General features: G+C 35.4%; 1 protein-coding gene across 3 annotated transcripts in view; it reads right to left on the bottom strand.

Moving 5' to 3' along the window:
- KCTD3 (potassium channel tetramerization domain containing 3) overlaps nucleotides 1–22,178 on the bottom strand; it is a 68,563-nt gene that overhangs the window by 34,406 nt on the left and 11,979 nt on the right. For 2 of the 3 annotated variants that reach the window (XM_082426321.1, XM_082426320.1), the window contains exons 6-9: nucleotides 21,950–22,030; nucleotides 20,828–20,968; nucleotides 14,996–15,086; nucleotides 2,564–2,754 (exon numbers count right to left, since the gene is read on the bottom strand). In XM_082426321.1, coding sequence (XP_082282447.1) covers nucleotides 2,564–2,754; nucleotides 14,996–15,086; nucleotides 20,828–20,968; nucleotides 21,950–22,030 — 504 coding nt within the window. Of the gene's footprint in view, nucleotides 1–2,563; nucleotides 2,755–14,995; nucleotides 15,087–15,172; nucleotides 15,419–20,827; nucleotides 20,969–21,949; nucleotides 22,031–22,178 lie in introns of those variants that run through there. The other variant, XM_082426322.1, reaches the window with a different exon arrangement.

Here is a 22,178-nt window from a genome sequence, read left to right as displayed (position 1 = left end):
GTTTCCCAAGACTAACTTAGTTTGGCCTAAATACTTCCACTATGCTTTTATTAGTTGTCTTCAGTTACATCTGCTATAATTATTTTAAAATACAAGTTTTCCTTGTGCCTACAAAGAAACACAAGAAGTACACTTTGTTGTTTTGCGATATTAGTTTTTAAAATGTTCTGAAAACCTTTCTTAATTTTTAAATTTTACCTAAAACTGTTTAAAATATTTTATTCTAAAATAAATTATTTTTAATATATTTCTTATACTTAACTTGCCTTTCAGCCCACAGCTGCACCACCTGAATCTAACAGTGCTGACAAAGATACATACGACATAGTAGAGCTCTCTGATACAAGGAAGGGAGGACTCTGAACAAACTGAGCAAAACCGTATATAAAAATTTTAAATAACAAAAGTCATCTTTCCCTCAATTTTATAGACATTAATAGCTTGCCTTATTGTGCCTATGCAACACAACAATTTTGAACAGTATTATAAAGCCAGCTGTGGGTTCCCTGAGACCAAATACTCAGTTTAAAGAAATATTTTAAATGAAGCCGGAAAAAGCGTTTTAAAAGCCACAGATTGTTACAGATTTTCAAACTAGAAATGAAAAAGCCACTGAATCATCCTACAGGGTAAGTTATGGCATTGCACTGGCTAGAGGAGGGCACACAATCACTGGGAGGCTAAGAAAGCTTGGACGGATGGCGATGGTGCATGTCTGCTGGATGAAATGTCAGTAAAAGAAACCACAACACTGGCACTTTTCAATGACACAGTAAGTCCTCGAATTAAAGACTGGTGCAGACAGTAGGTTGTCTGCAAATTGCATTTTTGTCTTACAAAAATGAATACACAGATGTAGCTGGACCTGGTGTTTTGTTTCTGTTCATCCAGTATCAGTACCAGACAGTCATCAGAGATCTTTTACCTGAGTATCTGGCCACAAACACACATGGTGTTGAAATATTCAAAGTGTTGAAAACTTATGAATATCACACTTTATCCTAGAACATTACTGTTGATCTTTGCACTAATGGTGCAAAGCAATGTTGGGTAAAAAGGGCAAGCACCTTAGCATGAATCAAAGCAGTGGCAGTAAACTGTACTGGTAGTGATTAAATTCTTCTCTGCCGCACATTTTCAATGAAAGAAAAAAAGGCCAGGTTAACTTAAGAATTTCCTGGATGAAGCAACCTGTGTAAGAATATGTATTGACTAAGTCTCAATTTTGAGTGTATATCTTCTGAATATTCTGTGTGACTAAGTACCATGACTGTGTCGAGGAGAAGCATCTTCCCAATTGCTGGAGCTGAGAGGAAACTAGCTGCTCTTCTCATAGCGTACCATTTTCATGTGAAAGCACGACTAACAAACTCTGGTAATTCAGATTTGGTTATTTGGTAGACTTTCCTAAAAAGCGAGAAAAGTGGACCTGTTACTTTAATGATACAAACTCAGTGTTTCAAGTGAATATCAGAATTCTGGAAAACGTTTATCTGCCACAGTGAGCGTGACAACTTCCTAACACAATAGAGTTCAGAGATGTGATCAGTGGTTATAGCAATAAATGTGATTTTTTTTTTTTTTTACTCTTGTACAATGAAAGGTATCAACAGTTGGAAGATCTACCTGACTCAGAATAAACCAACACTTTCCAAATGACCAATGCATCACGTTATAAAATTATGTAAGGACAAAAGATCCATTCAAAGTACAAAACAGATGGATGGATTTTAATTTAACAAAGTATGATCTGTATGAGCAGAGTTCATAGATATCATTTCAAAATTTTGGGACAGAAGCAAACACTAACCACAATTATCTGAAAAGACTATATAAAAATATGTTTTTTTCAACTATGTATCTGTGTGAAGCCAAATTCTCCTCATGTAGTTCAACCAGAGTAACAGAACATAGCAGACTGAAAGCAGAAATAGGTATCAGAATTCAATAAAACATTAAAGAGGTTTACAAAATTGTAAACCATTGCCACTCTTCCCACAAAAATTTTTGGAAATATAGTTATTCTTCATTAAAAATGTTATTCATGTTACCATGCAATGGGCTTATTTACGTTATTTTTTAAATTAATAAGCAGTTATTAAAATTTCAGTTTTAATTCCTATTATGGTAAATATCAATAGATAAAACCTATACAAACAAAAACTCTTAATGGTCCTGAACTAGAATGTCAAGTGAAATTCAGAAGAGATTTAAAAGCTTGAGACTTTCTGGCCTGGAAGCAACAAATGAGGAGGAACAAGAAAGTCATTCACCCCATCTTCGGGCCCAGTGGTAGGAAAGAGGTGGAGAGAAAGCAGCCACCACTAAATAGGATTCAGGAAAAGCACATTCTTCCAGAGCAGTCAGGTTTCAGTGTTTTTCCCTCCTTACCAGGTCATTCCTCTCACATTGAGCAGCCCTGTACATTACTGGACCCTGAAAATAAGATGCAGCAGCTCTAGCTAACTAATAACTAGTCCAATAACTAGTTTTGATATTTATGGGCAATCCCTCTTAAACTTCAGAACATTATATACAACAGCGTAAACAAGATTTTTCCTACCAATTTCACTTCCACTCCCTCCGTCTTGGACACTCCATAAGATGATGCTACTCTCCGAGGCAACGGCGACCATTTTGTCTTTGTCTCCATGTGGACCTCCAACCACCTTTGCATTTAAAGCTACTCGTTCAATAGTCCAATCCAAATACGGGCTTGTAAACACTTGCTGCCATCCTGAAGATTCTTTGATTCTGTTAAGTAAGAACAGACACGTAAGTGAGACTCAGCAGCACTTACGCAAAAAAACACAAATGAATGTTCCAAAATAAATTGAATCACAGCTATGTATCTACCTTTATATTTATTAAATATAAAATTTTGTTGATCTATATCTTCTACAAAGCCAGATTACTCCTGAGGTACCTTATATTTACATAGAGAACATATAAACCACTTAAAAGGAGCCTAGAGTTCTATACTTCTCCAAAGGATAATTTAGCAAAGTCCTTCAAATTGTAAAAACTTTAGTAACTTAAAAAAAAAAGAAAAAGGTAGTACCTTTCACTTTTCTACACAAAAATTTGGTACTGTGATTATCGATGGATGGAAATAGTCAACAAAAATCAGAGTTTCAGGCTAATTATTATTCCTTTCAGTTACTGATCAGTTATTCAGTTACTCTTATTAACTGAAACTCAACTAATCGTTTTTTTTGAAACTTCAGATGACAGTCTATTCATGGAAACTAAGATAATGGAGTGATCTGGTATACGATATATACTCCAAAATCTTGGCACTATCAAGTGAATAAAATGTGGGGCTTTGGAAACCATTCTCTGAGGACTGGATTTTAAAGGTTTTACTCTAAATGAAAAAAGTCTCATGAGCCTAGTCATTCCCCATATGTAAAGACTTATTATCATGATTCAGATTTGCAGTTGACTGAATAAAAATGCTTTAATATTTAACTTCTGATAAACACACCTGTAAATTTTTAATAATTTTTTCTGTTCTAACTGAATTTAAGTCTTTCAGACATGTATTCTCTGTGATTATATAGTAAGCCTTCACACACTTAAAACCTACAGTTAAGCAATCATGACAATAAATGACCTGAACTTTAACTATGGAGTATCTATTTTTTAAAGTTATACCAAACAAGTGATACAAACAAAACTGTAAAGATTCTCTTTGCCTTACCTAAAAAGAACAAATAAATGTGAAGAAATTAAGTGCTCCTTTATATACTACATGACATATTCACCACAAAAATCAAACTTTAGTATTCATAAATGATGATCACCTAACAACCTAAATAAAATCACTTTAGCTTCATTTTTGTTTAAAAATGTACAATAAAGTAATACAACTATAATTCACAAAAATATGCAATTCAATCTTCTTATTAATTTCAAGAACTAATGATTTCCTTAAACTTAAAAGCAATACACAGAAATATGTATTATTTTTTCCTAGGCAATGGATGGTCTGTAATTACCCACTTCAGCCACCAGATGGGATTCATGTGTTGAAATACACAAATGGAAATAATTATCTAATAAACTCTAAATACTGACAAACACTGAGAAATGAAATAGAGATGGCTCTTAGCAACTGTCAGACTGGACACAAAGCAGGAATTGCCAGCACTTCAAGAATAATGATAATATGCTGCTATGTGGATACCGACATATACTAGACTCATACACTGTTCAAGAAAGAGATGCTGTATCTATTTAATGAGGTGAATGATGTAATCCTGTGGTCATTAATTGAGGAATATAAATAATAAAACTAAATATGATCTAATCTTTTTAAAAATAATAAAACTAAATATGATCTAATCTTTTTAAAAATACGATCTAATCTTTTACAAAGACTGTACTTCTAAATAATTTTTCTCTAGAAAAATTAGGGGATTATAAAATAGAGAGGGCTTCCCTGGTGGCGCAGTGGTTGAGAATCTGCCTGCCAATGCAGGGGACAAAGGTTTGAGCCCTGGTCTGGGAAGATCCCACATGCCGCGGAGCAACTAAGCCCGTGTGCCACAACTACTGAGCCTGCGCGTCTGGAGCCTGTGCTCTGCAACAAGAGAGGCCGCGATACTGAGAGGCCCGCGCACCGCGATGAAGAGTGGCCCCTGCTTGCCGCAACTAGAGAAAGCCCTCGCACAGAAACGAAGACCCAACACAGCCATAAATAAATAAATAAATAAATAATAAAATAAAGAGATGCCAAAAAAGAGTAAAACAATCAGGACAGCATATCTGAGAGTGATTATAACAATTACATAATTTAATTCAATAAGATATGTGAATTTACTTCTATTTTTAAGTTAAAATTAAGTACAAAGAAAAAGCAATATTTGCTCTATAATTTTCCATACATGTTATACAAAATTTCACGTAAGTAAAACAAGACAGAACAAGCTCTGATATTATAGTACTCCATCTCCTTACTGCTGCCTAGTGAACCAATGCTCTGAAATTGGAAAAGCTATGCAAAGAATATGGTTATCTTCCACATTAAGATCTCAAAGAAACAGAGTGGAGGGGACATGCCTTACAAGATTTTGAAACTTACTATAAGCATACTGAACCACAAATTGTATGACAATAGATATATATGTCAAAGAACCTAAGTGTCTAAAATGGCAATAAGAACATACATACCAATAATTACCTTAGATGTAAATGGATTAAATGCTCCAAACAAAAGACACAGACTGGCTGAATGGATACAAAACAAGACCCATATATATCCTGTCAACAAGAGACCCACTTCAGATCTAGGAACACATTCAGACTGAAACTGAGGGGATAGAAAAAGGTATTCCATGCAAATGGACATCAAAAGAAAGCTGGAGTAGCAATAGTCATATCACACAAAATAGACTTTAAAATGAAGACTGTTACAAGAGTCAAAGAAGGACACTACAAAATGATCAAGGGATCAATCCAAGAAGATATAACAATTGTAAATACATATGCACCCAACATACGAGTACCTCAATATATATGGCAGATGTTAACACCCATGAAAGGAGAAATTGACAGTAACACAATAATAGTGGGGACTTTAACACCCCACTTACGTCAACGGACAGATCATCCAGACAGAAAATCAATAAGGAAACACAGGCCTTAAATGACACATTAGAACACATGGACTTAATTGATATTTATGGAACATGTCATCCGAAAGCAGCATACACATTCTTCTCAAGTACACATGGAACATTCTCCAGGACAGATCACATGCTGGGTGACAAAGCAAACCTCAGTAAATTTAAGAAAACTGAAATCATATCAAGCATCTTTTCCTGACCACGCTATAAGGTTAGAAATCAATTATAAGGACAAAACCATAAAAAAACCCACAAACATGTGGAGGCTAAACAAGATGCTACTAAACAACCAATGGATCACTGAAGAAATCAAGGAGGAAACCAAAAAAATACCTAGAGACAAATGACAATGAAAACACGACAATCCAAAACCTATGGGACACAGCAAAAGCAGTTCTAAGAGGGAAGTTTATAGCAATACGTCTTACCTCAGGAAACAAGAAAAATCTCAAATAAACAACTTAACCTTAAACCTAAAGTAATACGAGAAAGAAGAACAAACAAAACCCAAAGTTAGCAGAAGGAAACAAATCATAAAGACCAGAGCAGAAATAAATGAAATAGAGACAAAGAAAACAACAGCAAAGATCAATGAAACTAAAAGCTAGTTCTTTGAAAAGATAAACAAAACTGATAAACCTTTAGCCAGACTCATCAAGAAAAAAAAGAGGGCTCAAATCAATAAAATTAGAAATGAAAAAGAAGTTACAACTTACACCACAGAAATACAAAGGATCACAAGAGACTACTACAAGGAACTATATGCCAATAAAATGGACAACCTAGAAGAAATGGACAAATTCTTAGAAAGATACAACCTTCCAAGATTGAGCCAGGAAGAAACAAAAATTAAGAACAGACCAATCAGAAATACTGAAATTGGAACTGTGATTAAAAAACTTCCAACGAAAATCCAGAACCAGATGGCTTCACAGGCGAATTCTATCAAACATTTAGAGAAGAGTTAACACCTAGCATTCTGAAACTATTCCAAAAAATTGCAGAGGAAGGAACACTCCCAAACTCGTTCTACGAGGCCACCATTACCTTGATACCAAAACCAGACAAAGATAAAACAAATAAAGAACATTACAGGCCAGTATCACTGATGAACATAGATACAAAAATCCTCAACACAATACTAGCAAACCAAATCCAACAATACATTAAAAGGATCATACACCATAAGTAAGTGGGATTTATCACAGGGATGCAAGGATTCTTCAATATCTGCAAATCAACCAGTGTAATACACCACATTAACAAACTGAAGAATAAAAACCATATGATCACCTCAACAGACGCAGAAAAAGCTTTTGACAAAATTCAACACCCATTTATGATAAACACTCTCCAGAAAGTGGGCATAGAGAGAACATACTTCGACATGATAAAGGCCCTATATGACAAACCCACACCTAACATCATTCTCAACAGTGAGAAGCTGAAAGCATTCCCTCTAAGATCAGGAACAAGACAAGGTTGCCCGCTCTCACCACTTTTATTCAACATAGTTTTGGAAGTCCTAGCCACGGCAATCAGAGAAGAAAAAGAAATAAAAGGAATCCAAATTGGAAAAGAAGTAAAACTATCACTGTTTGCAGATGACACGATACTATACGTAGAATATCCTAAAGATGCTACCAGAAAACTACTAGAGCTCATCAATGAATTCAGTAAATTAGCAGGATACAAAATTAATGCAAGGAAATCTCTTGCGTTCCTACATACTAACAACGAAATATCAGAAAGAGAAATTAAGGAAACAATCCCATTTACCATTGCAACAAAAAGAAACAATCCCATTTGTCATTGCAACAAAAGGAATAAACCTACCTAAGGAGGCAAAAGACTAGTACTCAGAAAACTACAAAACACTGATGAAAGAAATCAAAGACAACACAAACAGATGGAGAGATATACCATGTTCTTGGATTGGAAGAATCAATATTGTGAAAATGACTATACTACCCAAAGCAATCTACAGATTCAATGCAATCCCTATCAAATTACCACTGGCATTTTTCATAGAATTAGAACAAAAATTTTACAATTTGTATGGAAACACGAAAGACCCCGAAAAGCCAAAGCAACCCTGAAAAAGAAAAACGGAGCTGGAGGAATCAGACTCCCTGACTTCAGACTATACTACAAAGCTGCAGTAATCAAAACCTTATGGTACTGGCACAAAAACAGAAATACAGATCAATGGAACAGGATAGAAAGTCCAGAGATAAACCCATACACCTATGGTCACCTAATCTATGACAAAGGAGGCAAGAATACTCAATGGAGAAAAGACAGTCTCTTCAATAAGTGGTACTGGGAAAACTGGATAGTTACATGTAAAAGAATGAAATTAGAACATTCTCTAACACCATACACAAAAATAAACTCAAAATGGATTAAAGACCTAAATGTAAGGCCAGATACTATAAAAGTCTTAGAAGAAAACATAGGCACAACACTCTGATATAAATCGTAGCAGTATCTTTTTGGATCCATCTCCTAGAGTAATGGAAACAAAAACAAAAATAAACAAATGGGACCTAATTAAACTTAAAAGCTTTTGAACAGCAAAGGAAACAATAATCAAAATGAAAAGACAACCCAGAGAATGGGAGAAAATATTTGCAAACAAAGTGACCGACAAGGGATTAATCTCCACAATTTACAAACAGAGCATGCAGCTCTATATAAAAAAAACAAACAACCCAATCAAAAAATCGGCAGAAGATCTAAATAGACATTTCTCCAAAGACATACAGATGGCCAAAAAGCACATGAAAAGATGTTCAACATCACTAATTATCAGAGAAATGCAAATCAAAACTACAGTGAGTTATCCCCTCACACCAGTTAGAATGGCCATCATCAAAAAATCTACAAACAATAAATGCTGGAGATGGTGTGGAGAAAAGGGAACCCTCTTGCACTGTTGGTGGGAATGTAAATTGGTACAGCCACTATGGAGAACAGTATGGAGGTTCCTTAAAAAACTACAAATAGAACTACCATATGATTCAGCAACCCCACTCTTGGGCATATATCTGGAGAAAACCATAATTCGAAAAGATACATGCACCACAGCGTTCACTGCAGCACTATTTACAATAGCCAAGACGTGGAAGCAACCTAAATGTCCACTGACAGAGGAATGGATAAAGATGTGGTACTTATATACAAGGGAATATTACTCAGCCATAAAAAAGAATGAAATAATGCCATTTGTAGCAATATGGATATACCTACAAATTATCATACTAAGTGAAGTCAGACAGAGAAAGTATCATACAATATCACTTATGTGTGGAATCTAAAAAAAAAATAGTAATAATACAAATGAACTTATTTACAAAACAGAAACAGACTCACAGACTTTGAAAACAAACATGGTTACCAAAGCGGAAACGCAGCAGGGGAGGGATAAATTAGGAGTTTAGGATTAACATATACACAATACTATATATAAAATAGATAATCAAGAAGGACCTACTGTAAAGCATAGGGAACTCTACTCAGTATTCTGTGATGACCTAAATGGGAAAAGAATCTGAAAAAGAATGGATATATGTATGTGTATGACTGAATTAACTCTTCTATATACCTGAAACTAACAGAACACTGTAAATCAACTATACTCCAAAAAAAAAAAAAAAGTCCTGTCTCAGTAGGTGTCTCGTATAAGCTAATTAAAATCCAAACTAGAAGACTAATATTCACCTCCAAATTGATGTCTGTCCTATCCATCTGAACTATGCCACTCCTCACCAAATGTGGTAAGCAGAATAATGGCTCCCAAACATGTTCTCATCCAAATCGCTGAAACCGGTGAATATGTTACCTTATATGGCCAAGGGGCTTCACAGTTGTGATTAAATTAAGGAGATGGAGGGATTATCCAGGTGCAACCAATGTAATCATAAAGGTCCTTATAAGCAGAGGTAGGAGAGTGGGAGTTAGGGAAGAGATCTGAAAATGCTATGCTGCTGGTTTTAAAGACAGAAAAAGGAACTGTGATCCAAGGAACACAGACGGCCTCTAGAAGCTGGAAAGGGCAAAGAAACAGATTCTCTGCTGGAGCCTCCAAAAGGAACCCAGCCCTGCCAATACCTTGATTTTAGCCCAGCAAGATCCAGTTTGAACTCTTCTGAACTCCAGAACTGAGTGATGGTAACTGTGTTGTTTTAAGAAACTAAATGTGTGGTAATTTGTTAGAACAGCAGTAAGAAACTAATACACCAAGTCACCTATGTTATTTTCTTCTCATAAGTCTCTGTAGCTGAAACTTTGTTGGTCAGTTGATTTGTTTGTTAGATGTTTCCACCCCATTCCACTCCCGTAGGAATAGAAACCACAAGGTGAGGAGGGGTAGCCCTCAGACTGAGCCCACTGCCTGTCCCACTGAGTCAAAGAATTACTAATAATGTTGTCAAAATTGTTTGACATTACTAACACCAGAGACCAGGAACACAGCATTTATTCTGATGCATTCTTAGGTATCTACTGTGTGCCAGGGACACGGGAAGCATTGGGATGGAGAGAGGTATTAACAGCTCCTGACACCCAGATCTCAATACAATCACATGGAGCAACAAGGTAATATTGATTGTAAGATGTTTTTGAGCAACTAAAATGCAAATGGAATAGCAATGTTTTGGGAGGCTGTAATTTAAAAGAAAGGCATGGTGGGCACAGTGGTGAAGAGCAGTGGCTTTAGACTCAGGATTTAGTTGAGAATCCTGTCACTTCTTTCCCCAGGATGACCTGGGGTACTTTTTTCTCCAAACTGATTTCCTCACTAGTAAAATGGGGAAGATGAGATCCATGCCACAGGTTGTTGCAATAATTAAATGAGAACATGTATACAAGAGCCTTTAGCGTAATGCCTGGCATAAAATAATACTCCAATAAATCATAACTTAAAAGTCCATTTCATTTCTCAATATTCAGAAGTAATTTTTATGGAACTAGATGGTTTCCCAACCTTTTCTCATCAGGAGCCTCTAGAGCTGAGTTATTGTTTTTTAACTGGAGTAAAATTGCTTTACAATGTTGTGTTAGTTTCTGCTGTACAATGAAGTGAATCAGCTATATGTATACCTATATACCCTCCCTTTTGGACCTCCCTCCCATGCCCCCCGATCCCACCCACTGAGGTCATCACAGAGCACCGAGCTGAGCTCCCTGTGCTATATACAGCAGGTTCCCACTAGCTATCTATTTTACACATGGTAGTGTATTTATGTAAAACCTAATCTCCCAATTCGTCCCACTCTCCCCTTCCCCCTGCGTACACATGTCTATTCTCTATAATATTCCATTGTATATATGTACCGCATCTTCTTTATCCATTCATCTATCATTGGACATTTAGGTTGTTTCCATGTCCTGGCTATTGTAAATAGTGCTGCAATGAACATTGGGGTACATGTGTCCTTCTGAATTATGGTTTTCTCAGGGTATATGCCCAGTATTGGGATTGCTGGGTCATACCGTAGTTCTATTTTTAGTTTTTTAGGGAACCTCCATACTGTTCTCCATAGTGGCTGTATCAATTTACATTCCCACCAACAGTGCAAGAGGGTTCCCTTTTCTCCACACTCTCTCCAGCATTTACTGTTTGTAGATTTTTCGATGATGGGCATTCTGACCAGTGTGAGGGGATACCTCATAACTCTAGAGCTGAGTTATCTCATTTTGAAGAGCTCTCCCTCCTTCCCACATCTCCCCACTCCTTTCCCCACTCCCAAATCCGTAATTTCTGCTCAGTGCTGAAATGATTTGTCATATCAGATTCTGTCAGTTAGGATTTCCCTTTGCCTATTTTCCTTCAAGAGACGGACCCCAGCCAGATAGAGGGATTTGGAGGTTAGTTAGGAGACTCTCCAACTAAAAACACAGCTGTGGTTTGGCGAGGGTACCGTAAGAAGGCAGAAATATAAGGACACAATGATTCTTTCTTTGTGGTCAAGATGGATGAGCTACATTTGTCAGAGCAATTTTGTTTGCCTATGTTGTTGTTCTTCTTTTTTTTTTTGTAAAAAACACACTGTATATCAGCATAAAATCCCTCACTGTTTTATTTTCTACTAGACCGTTCTCAATATAACTTTCACTGTTTTCTTTCCAACACCTCACTGCCAAGTTGATTAGAAAGGCAGTTGATTCTACCTCTCAAAGGTTAAACTGTGAAGTTAAACATATATGCATGTCTTTCTCTTTAACACATAAAAATGCTTTACCTTGTTTCTCTTCCATCTAACCCAACACACAAAAATATTCAATCTCCTATTCTGAATTCTCAGCAGATAATGAAGGGAATAATTAAGATGATCAGCAAACTAACAGGCCTATGAAACAGAATCAAGAGCCCAGAAATAAACCCAAGAATATATAGTCATCTAGTATTTGACAAGGGAGCCAAGAATAGTGTATGCAGAAAAGGCATTTTCTCTTCAATTAATGGTGCGAGGAAAATTGGATATTCACATGTAAAAGAATGAAATTTGACCTGTACCTTACACGACTCACAAAAATAAACTCAAAATGGATTAAAGACTTAAATGTAAGACCTAAAACCATACAACTCCTAGAAGAAAACATAGGAAAAATGCTCCTTGACATGTGTCTTGGTAATAATTTTTTTTTTTGTAAGTGACACCTAAAGCACAAGCAACAAAATAAAAAATAAACAAGTGAGACTACATCAAACTAAAAAGGCATCTGCACAGAAAAAGAAACTATCAACGAAGTGAAAAATTGACCTATGGAATAGGAAAAAATATTTGCAAACCATATATCTGATAAGGGGGTCAATATCCAAAATATATAAAGAACTCATACAACTCAACAGCAAAGAACCAAATAATCCAATTAAAAAATGGGGCAAAGGACTTGAATAGACATTTTTCCAAAGATATACAAACGGCCAACAGGTACATGAAAAGATGCTCGGCATCACTTGCCATCAGGGAGATGCAAATTAAAACCACAGTAAGATATCACTTCACACCTGTCAGAATGGCCATCATCAAAAAGACACGAGATAACAAATGCTGGTGTGGATGTGGAGAAAAGGGAACCCTTGTGCACTGTTGGTGGGATTGTAAACTGGTACAGCCACTACGGAAAACAGTATAGAGTTTCCTCAAAAATATTAAGTATAGATCTACCCTATGATCCAGCAATTCCAGTTCTGGGAATATATTCAAAGGAAATGAAAACACTAGTTTGAAAAGATATCTGCACCCCCCTGTTCACAGCAGCATTGTTTACAATAACCAAGACAGGGAAACAACCTAAATGTCCATCAATGGAAAAAAAAAAAAAAGAGTCTAAAATTAGATCCAAGTATATAAAAATAAATATAAAGCAAGATAAAGGGGGCTTTCATATTCAATGAGAAAGGATGATTTATGTAATAATCAGAACATAATTAGCCACCCACTTGGAAGAAAATAAAAGATTCCTAAATCTAACACCATATACAAAAAGTAAACTCCACGTGGATTAAAGATCTAAAGTGTAATATAAGGCTCTAAAAGGGAAACAATCTACACAAATACTCTTCATTAATACAAGTAACAGGTTGTAAACTGAGCAAGAAAAAAGAAATATAGAAGTAAAACCTAACAAGGTAGAAAATTAATGAATATAGGTGAAAAATATTTCACTGTGCTACTCTTTCCTTTTTTAAGGTTTTAAATTTATTGATACAAAAAGCTGTGGAAAAACAATTTATTAAAATGATTACTCTCTTAAAATAATTTGAATATTTTCCTTTCTTCTGAAATCTTTTTATTGGCATTGTGTTGAATGATTTAACTGTACATGAGAAAATCTAATATGTCCTTAATTCTTTCCCTTTGTCACTTTGCATGGGCATATTGCTCTGAAATCATCAACACTCAGTGAAAGCAAAGTCATGGTTAAAAGCAAAAACAAAGAATGCAAAATGTAACAGCATCATCTTTCTTGTATTAGCCACTCAATGAGTGAAATTTTGTGCAATACCATGTGTGCCTGTCTGGCAAGTCACAATCTTTAGCACTGCTGTGCAGTAACATAAATTATGCTGTTACACCTGGATAACTTGGTATAATCGTTATACAACTCCTTTGGAATCCCCTATCAAAAAAATGTATATAATATTTAAACAAACAAACAAAGCAAAATCTAAAACCATTTCTCAATTTAGATCCATAAGCTGGTAAGCTCAAAACAACACTCTTAAAAAAAAATTCCCTTTTTCAAATAAGCCTTGCTTCATATAAAATCATCCCTGAAAGAAATCATCCAAAAAATATTTTTCATACTACTCAATAAATAATATTAAAAATACATATCAACAGAATGCTCTCAAAATGAAAAGTGTGCACCGAATCTCTACTGCAATGAAAATATAAAGTGCAGATTACTGATATAAGAGGTCTTTTTGTTTTCTTTTAACACATATGGCAAATCTCTCATAAACTGAGGGTTTTTTTTCTTTTATTTAATACATCTGGGATCCTTTAAATATATCTGTAAACTTTAGAAGATATTTTAAATATTTTTAATCTATTGTGGCTACTTTTTCTTAACTAAATTCAATAGTGACAAAATATTTATATGTTTTTTGATATTTTGGCAATTAAATTCAATAGGATCATAGTCTAAGTTAGTATATCCCAACCATTTTTGTTCTTCTACACCATTCCCTGTCATCAACATTTCTCACTGCATACAGTGATTTTGAACTAATAATCCTACCCTTTCTCCAATTAAAAAAGAGAAATCACTGGTGTGCACTTTTCCTTGTTCCCTGTTAGTTTCTGAGAATGCAAGAATTAGTAAAACCGAACTACCTCTGTGTAAAGCTCACACATTATAGATGTTAAACTACAGCACTTCTGCCTACAACTGTCCTGCTTCACTACCTCGCTCCCAACCGTATGGCAGTCATGACCAATGTAAGGTCCTATTCTCCCCTACTATAGAGTACAAAAGACTCAATCATTATAGACAAAAAACACAGGGCTCACATTAACAATCCTGCCTCATCATTTAATACAATAGTTAAATGATTCAGAAGCTGGATATACTAAGCAAGAAGATGTAACTTCAAGATATCTCAGTTATACCACAGTTCATACTGTATATGCAATATTTAAGACACACTGAGGCTATCAGTAATATTTACCAAATTAGTTGTGAGAATAAAAGCAAACTAAATCTAATCAGGAGATACAGAAGTGGGCAAAATGTGAAGGAAAAAAATTTGATGACTAAAATAAGTAGCTCTTAAATCTATAAAAATAAAATCACAATATTAAAAAATACCCCCCAAAATAAAAAGCAAACCATTATTAATTATACAATACCTGTAACACACAGCAAAATGGGCATACGCAGCTACAATCCAGTTGTGATGGCCAGCTACTATTAGTACCTTTCGTGGATCCACAGGAAATCCTGTTGATATTAGCAAAAGAAATCTTTTACGTTCTAAAGAAGGGGTTGGCAAAACTATGACTAACAGGCCAATTCCCGTCCTCTACCTCTTTTGTTAAAGAAAGCTTTGTTGGAACACAGCCAATCACATCTGTTCATACATCGTCATCGCTGCTTTCGTGCCACAATGAAAGTTGAGCGGTTCCAACAGAGACCCTTCGGCTCATGAAGCCCAACATGTTCACTGTCTGGCCCTTTCCAGAAAAAGTCTGCCAATCTCTGTTCTAAAGATTTACAGCTAACAGAAGATCATGAACTTTTTAAATAAAAATTATGTTAAGTGAGAGTCTTCAAGATATAAATGGTAGAAAAAAACCACAGTTACAGAAAGATAGAGAAGATGAAAAGGCAGAGGGCTATATACCAGATGAAGGAACAAGAAAAAACCCCAGAAAAACAACTAAATGAAGTGGAGATAGGCAACCTTCCAGAGAAAGAATTCAGAATAATGATAGTGAAGATGATCCAGGACCTCGGAATAAGAATGGAGGCAAAGATTGAGAAGATGCAAGAAATGATTAACAAAGACCTAGAAGAATTAAAGAACAAACAAACAGAGATGACCAATACAATAACTGAAATGAAAACTACACTAGAAGGAATCAATAGCAGAATAACTGAGGCAGAAGAACGGATAAGTGACCTGGAAGACAGAATGGTGGAATTCACTGCTGCGGAACAGACTAAAGAAAAAAGAATGAAAAGAAATGAAGACAGCCTAAGAGACCTCTGGGACAACATTAAACGCAACAACATTCGCATTATAGGGGTCCCAGAAGGAGAAGAGAGAGAGAAAGGATCAGAGAAAATATTTGAAGAGATTATAGACGAAAACTTCCCTAACATGGGAAAGGAGATAGCCACCCAAGTCCAGGAAGCGCAGAGAGTCCCATACAGAATAAACCCAAGGAGAAACACGCCGAGACACATAGTAATCAAAGTGGCAAAAATTAAAGACAAAGAAAAATTATTGAAAGCAGCAAGGGAAAAACGACAAATAACATACAAGGGAACTCCCATAAGGTTAACAGCTGATTTCTCAGCAGAAACTCTGCAAGCCAGAAGGGAGTGGCATGATATACTTAAAGTGATGAACGGGAAGAACCTACAACCAAGATTACTCTACCCGGCAAGGATCTCATTTAGATTTGATGGAGAAATCAAAAGCTTTACAGACAAGCAAAAGCTAAGAGAATTCAGCACCACCAAACCAGCTCTACAACAAATGCTAAAGGAACTTCTCTAAGTGGGAAACACAAGAGAAGAAAAGGACCTACAAAAACAAACCCAAAACAATTAAGAAAATGGTCATAGGAACATACATATCGATAATTACCTTAAACGTGAATGGATTAAACGCCCCAACCAAAAGACATAGACTGGCTGAATGGATACAAAAACAGGACCCATATATATGCTGTCTACAAGAGACCCACTTTAGACCTAGGGACACATACAGACTGAAAGTTAGGGGATGGAAAAAGATATTCCATGCAAATGGAAATCGAAAGAGAGCTGGAGTAGCTATACTCATATCAGATAAAATAGACTTTAAAATAAAGAATGTTACAAGAGACAAGGAAGGACACTACATAATGATCCAGGGATCAATCCAAGAAGAAGATATAACAATTATAAATATATATGCACCCAACATAGGAGCACCTCAATACATAAGGCAACTGCTAACAGCTATAAAAGAGGAAATCGACAGTAACACAATAATAGTGGGGGACTTTAACACTTCACTTACACCAATGGACAGATCATCCAAAATGAAAATAAATAAGGAAACAGAAGCTTTAAATGACACAATAGACCAGATAGATTTAATTGATATATATAGGACATTCCATCCAAAAACAGCAGATTACACGTTCTTCTCAAGTGCGCACGGAACATTCTCCAGGATAGATCACATCTTGGGTCACAAATCAAGCCTCAGTAAATTTAAGAAAATTGAAATCATACCAAGCATCTTTTCTGACCACAACGCTATGAGATTAGAAATGAATTACAGGGAAAAAAACGTAAAAAAGACAAACACATGGAGGCTAAACAATACGTTACTAAATAACCAAAAGATCACTGAAGAAATCAAAGAGGAAATAAAAAAATACCTAGAGACAAATGACAATGAAAACACGACAACCCAAAACCTATGGGATGCAGCAAAAGCGGTTCTAAGAGGGAAGTTTATAGCTATACAAGCCTACCTAAAGAAACAAGAAAAATCTCAAGTAAACAATCTAACCTTACACCTAAAGAAACTAGAGAAAGAAGAACAAACAAAACCCAAAGTTAGCAGAAGGAAAGAAATCATAAAGATCAGAGCAGAAATAAATGAGATAGAAACAAAGAAAACAATAGCAAAGATCAATAAAACTAAAAGTTGGTTCTTTGAGAAGATAAACAAAATTGATAAGCCATTAGCCAGACTCATCAAGAAAAAGAGGGAGAGGACTCAAATCAATAAAATCAGAAATGAAAAAGGAGAAGTTACAACAGACACCACAGAAATACAAAACATCCTAAGAGACTACTATAAGCAACTTTATGCCAATAAAATGGACAACCTGGAAGAAATGGACAAATTCTTAGAAAGGTATAACCTTCCAAGACTGAATCAGGAAGAAACAGAAAATATGAACAGACCAATCACAAGTAATGAAATTGAAACTGTGATTAAAAATCTTCCAACAAACAAAAGTCCAGGACCAGATGGCTTCACAGGTGGATTCTATCAAACATTTAGAGAAGAGCTAACACCCATCCTTCTCAAACTCTTCCAAAAAATTGCAGAGGAAGGAACACTCCCAAACTCATTCTATGAGGCCACCATCACCCTGATACCAAAACCAGACAAAGACACTACAAAAAAAGAAAATTACAGACCAATATCACTGATGAATATAGATGCAAAAATCCTCAACAAAATACTAGCAAACAGAATCCAACAACACATTAAAAGGATCATACACCACGATCAAGTGGGATTTATCCCAGGGATGCAAGGATTCTTCAATATACGCAAATCAATCAATGTGATACACCATATTAACAAACTGAAGAATAAAAACCATATGATCATCTCAATAGATGCAGAAAAAGCTTTTGACAAAATTCAACACCCATTTATGATAAAAACTCTCCAGAAAGTGGGCATAGAGGGAACCTACCTCAACATAATAAAGGCCATATATGACAAACCCACAGCAAACATCATTCTCAATGGTGAAAAACTGAAAGCATTTCCTCTAAGATCAGGAACGAGACAAGGATGTCCACTCTCACCACTATTACTCAACATAGTTCTGGAAGTCCTAGCCACGGCAATCAGAGAAGAAAAAGAAATAAAAGGAATACAAATTGGAAAAGAGGAAGTAAAACTGTCACTGTTTGCGGATGACATGATACTATACATAGAGAATCCTAAAACTGCCACCAGAAAACTGCTAGAGCTAATTAATGAATATGGTAAAGTTGCAGGATACAAAATTAATGCACAGAAATCTCTTGCATTCCTATACACTAATGATGAAAAATCTGAAAGAGAAATTATGGAAACACTCCCATTTACCATTGCAACAAAAAGAATAAAATACCTAGGAATAAACCTACCTAGGGAGACAAAAGAACTGTATGCAGAAAACTATAAGACACTGATGAAAGAAATTAAAGATGATACCAACAGATGGAGAGATATACCATGTTCTTGGATTGGAAGAATCAACATTGTGAAAATGAGTATACTACCCAAAGCAATCTACAGATTCAATGCAATCCCTATCAAATTACCAATGGCATTTTTTACGGAGCTAGAACAAATCATCTAAAAATTTGTATGGAGACACAAAAGACCCCGAATAGCCAAAGCAGTCTTGAGGCAAAAAAATGGAGCTGGAGGAATCAGACTCCCTGACTTCAGACTATACTACAAAGCTACAGTAATCAAGACAATATGGTACTGGCACAAAAACAGAAACATAGATCAATGGAACAAGATAGAAAGCCCAGAGATTAACCCACGCACCTATGGTCAACTAATCTATGACAAAGGAGGCAAAGATATACAATGGAGAAAAGACAGTCTCTTCAATAAGTGGTGCTGGGAAAACTGGACAGCTACATGTAAAAGAATGAAATTAGAATACTCCCTAACACCATACACAAAAACTCAAAATGGATTAGAGACCTAAATATAAGACTGGACACTATAAAACTCTTAGAGGAAAACATAGGAAGAACACTCTTTGACATAAATCACAGCAAGATCTTTTTTGATCCACCTCCTAGAGTAATGGAAATAAAAACAAAAATAAACAAGTGGGACCTAATGAAACTTCAAAGCTTTTGCACAGCAAAGGGAACCATAAACAAGACCAAAAGACAACCCTCAGAATGGGAGAAAATATTTGCAAATGAATCAACGGACAAAGGATTAATCTCCAAAATATATAAACAGCTCATTCAGCTCAATATCAAAGAAACAAACACCCCAATCCAAAAATGGGCAGAAGACCTAAATAGACATTTCTCCAAAGAAGACATACAGACGGCCACGAAGCACATGAAAAGCTGCTCAACATCACTAATTATTAGAGAAATGCAAATCAAAACTACAATGAGGTATCACCTCACTCCTGTTAGAATGAGGATCATCAGAAAATCTACAAACAACAAATGCTGGAGAGGGTGTGGAGAAAAGGGAACCCTCTTGCACTGTTGGTGGGAATGTAAATTGATACAGCCACTCTGGAGAACAATATGGAGGTTCCTTAAAAAACTAAAAATAGAATTACCATATGACCCAGCAATCCCACTACTGGGCATATACCCAGAGAAAACCGTAATTCAAAAAGACACATGCACCCGAATGTTCATTGCAGCACTATTTACAATAGCCAGGTCATGGAAGCAACCTAAATGCCCATCAACAGACGAATGGATAAAGAAGATGTGGTACATATATACAATGGAATATTACTCAGCCATAAAAAGGAACGAAATTGAGTCATTTGTTGAGACGTGGATGGATCTAGAGACTGTCATACAGAGTGAAGTAAGTCAGAAAGAGAAAAACAAATATCATATATTAATGCATGTATGTGGAACCTAGAAAAATGGTACAGATGAGCCAGTTTGCAGGGCAGAAGTTGAGACACAGATGTAGAGAATGGACATATGGACGCCAAGGGGGGAAAACTGCGGTGAGGTGGGGATGGTGGTGTGCTGAATTGGGCGATTGGGATTGGCATGTATACACTGATATGTATAAAATTGATGCCTAATAAGAACCTGCAGTATAAAAAAACAAACAAAACAACTAATACTAAACTTTCATTGGGTTATTTGTATGGAAATATGTTAATATAAATGTTTCAGACATTACATGAAATTCCTAAAAATCTTATATTTGTATTTGTATGGAAATATGTTAATATAAATGTTTCAGACATTACATGAAATTTCTAAAAATCTTATATTTGTATTTGTATGGAAATATGTATGGAAATATGTTAATATAAATGTTTCAGACATTACATGAAATTTCTAAAAATCTTAAAAAAAAAAAAAGATATAAATGGTAGATCTAGATTAAAAAGAGATAAAGCAAAAATCACATCTTTAAAAATAATTACTCAATATCATCTAGAACTAAAAACATATGTACTTTTTTTATTTATGTACTCTTTGCTTACCTAGCCTAACAGTCTCTTCTCCAGTTCCAGAGAGAACAGGCTGTGTACCATTTCCTCGAGCTTCACCTTCTGTAAAATTTAGTCCATTTCTAGAATCAGCAGAGGATCTAGTAGTGTTGTTTATTTTACGACTAGGAATACCTACAAAAGGAAAGAAAAAGATAACTTTACTTCTAAGTTCACCTACCAAAAATTTAAAATTTCACATTATGGCTAAGAAACAAACAAATGTGAATTTCATCATAGCCAAAATTTATCTTCCAATACACCAATTTACTGCAAATAATTAACTACCATAGAAAACAAGATGAAATTTTTAAAAAATAAAATTCATTCAACAAATTTCTGATACTTATCATGTTATATATATAAAAAGTAAGACTAAGATTTATCATATTATACTCTGTATTTACCTAGCTCTAGGTTACCAAATCAATCAATCACTAACTCATTCATTCTGTCACTACTCTTCACATTTATGGAACAGTTACTATGTGTTAGGTACTATTTACTAATTTAAACCGCTCTAGAGCTGAATTGCCTGATACTTTCAAACATCTCTTATTTGGCAGGAGAGCCTTTTTCAAAATGAAATCTTGTTCAAAAGCCTGCTACAACACAGGTAAAGACCGAACTCTTCTAACTCACTGAAGAGGGGCAGAGATGACATGCACCTCACACTCCTCTGCCCTGTACACTGCTAAATCTCTGAAAAGCTCCTGGGGTTCCACAAAGGAGATCAACAACCAGTTCTCAAACAGAGGAGTCAGCAAATCTGGCCATGGCCAAGTCCAGCCTGATGGCTGTTTACATAAATAAAGCTGTTATTAGACACAGTCTCACCCATGCATTTCTGTAGCGTTTATGGCAGAGCTGAAGAGTTGCCACAGAGATCTTTTAGCTCACAAACCCATCTGGCCCTTTACAGAAAAAGTTTGGCAAATCCCTACCCTAATATACAGTATGACTTAACTTCTGTTAATATTAAAGTTCTCACTTTTTCTAGTATATTTACAAATGAAACTCAATAATCAAGAAACAGATTTTCCTACTCACACACCTGTACTTACTTAATGATAAAAAGACTTAAAAAAAAGAACTAAATAAATAAAGCATAAGTACCTGGTGGAGGCAAGTAACCATGAAAAAGGACACTGCCACAAGATGAACGCTCCAGTTCTTCACATAAGAGGAGCCTTCTTACTAAAAACATTTCAAAGCAAACTTGTCAACAGTACATGCAAACACAAAAATAGTACTCCATTTTTATTTTCTCTAGTTAAAGAGGATAAGGAAAGAAAAGGAAAATGTTTAAGTTAAACCAGCTGACAACTCCTTTTTACTATGAAAA

Source organism: Balaenoptera physalus, assembly GCF_965194825.1.
Source record: "Balaenoptera physalus genome assembly, chromosome: 1".
In the NCBI taxonomy this organism is placed as follows: Eukaryota; Metazoa; Chordata; class Mammalia; order Artiodactyla; family Balaenopteridae; genus Balaenoptera; species Balaenoptera physalus.
The sequence above is the reverse complement of the archived record's forward strand: the minus strand, read 5'-3'. Positions and strand labels throughout refer to the sequence as shown.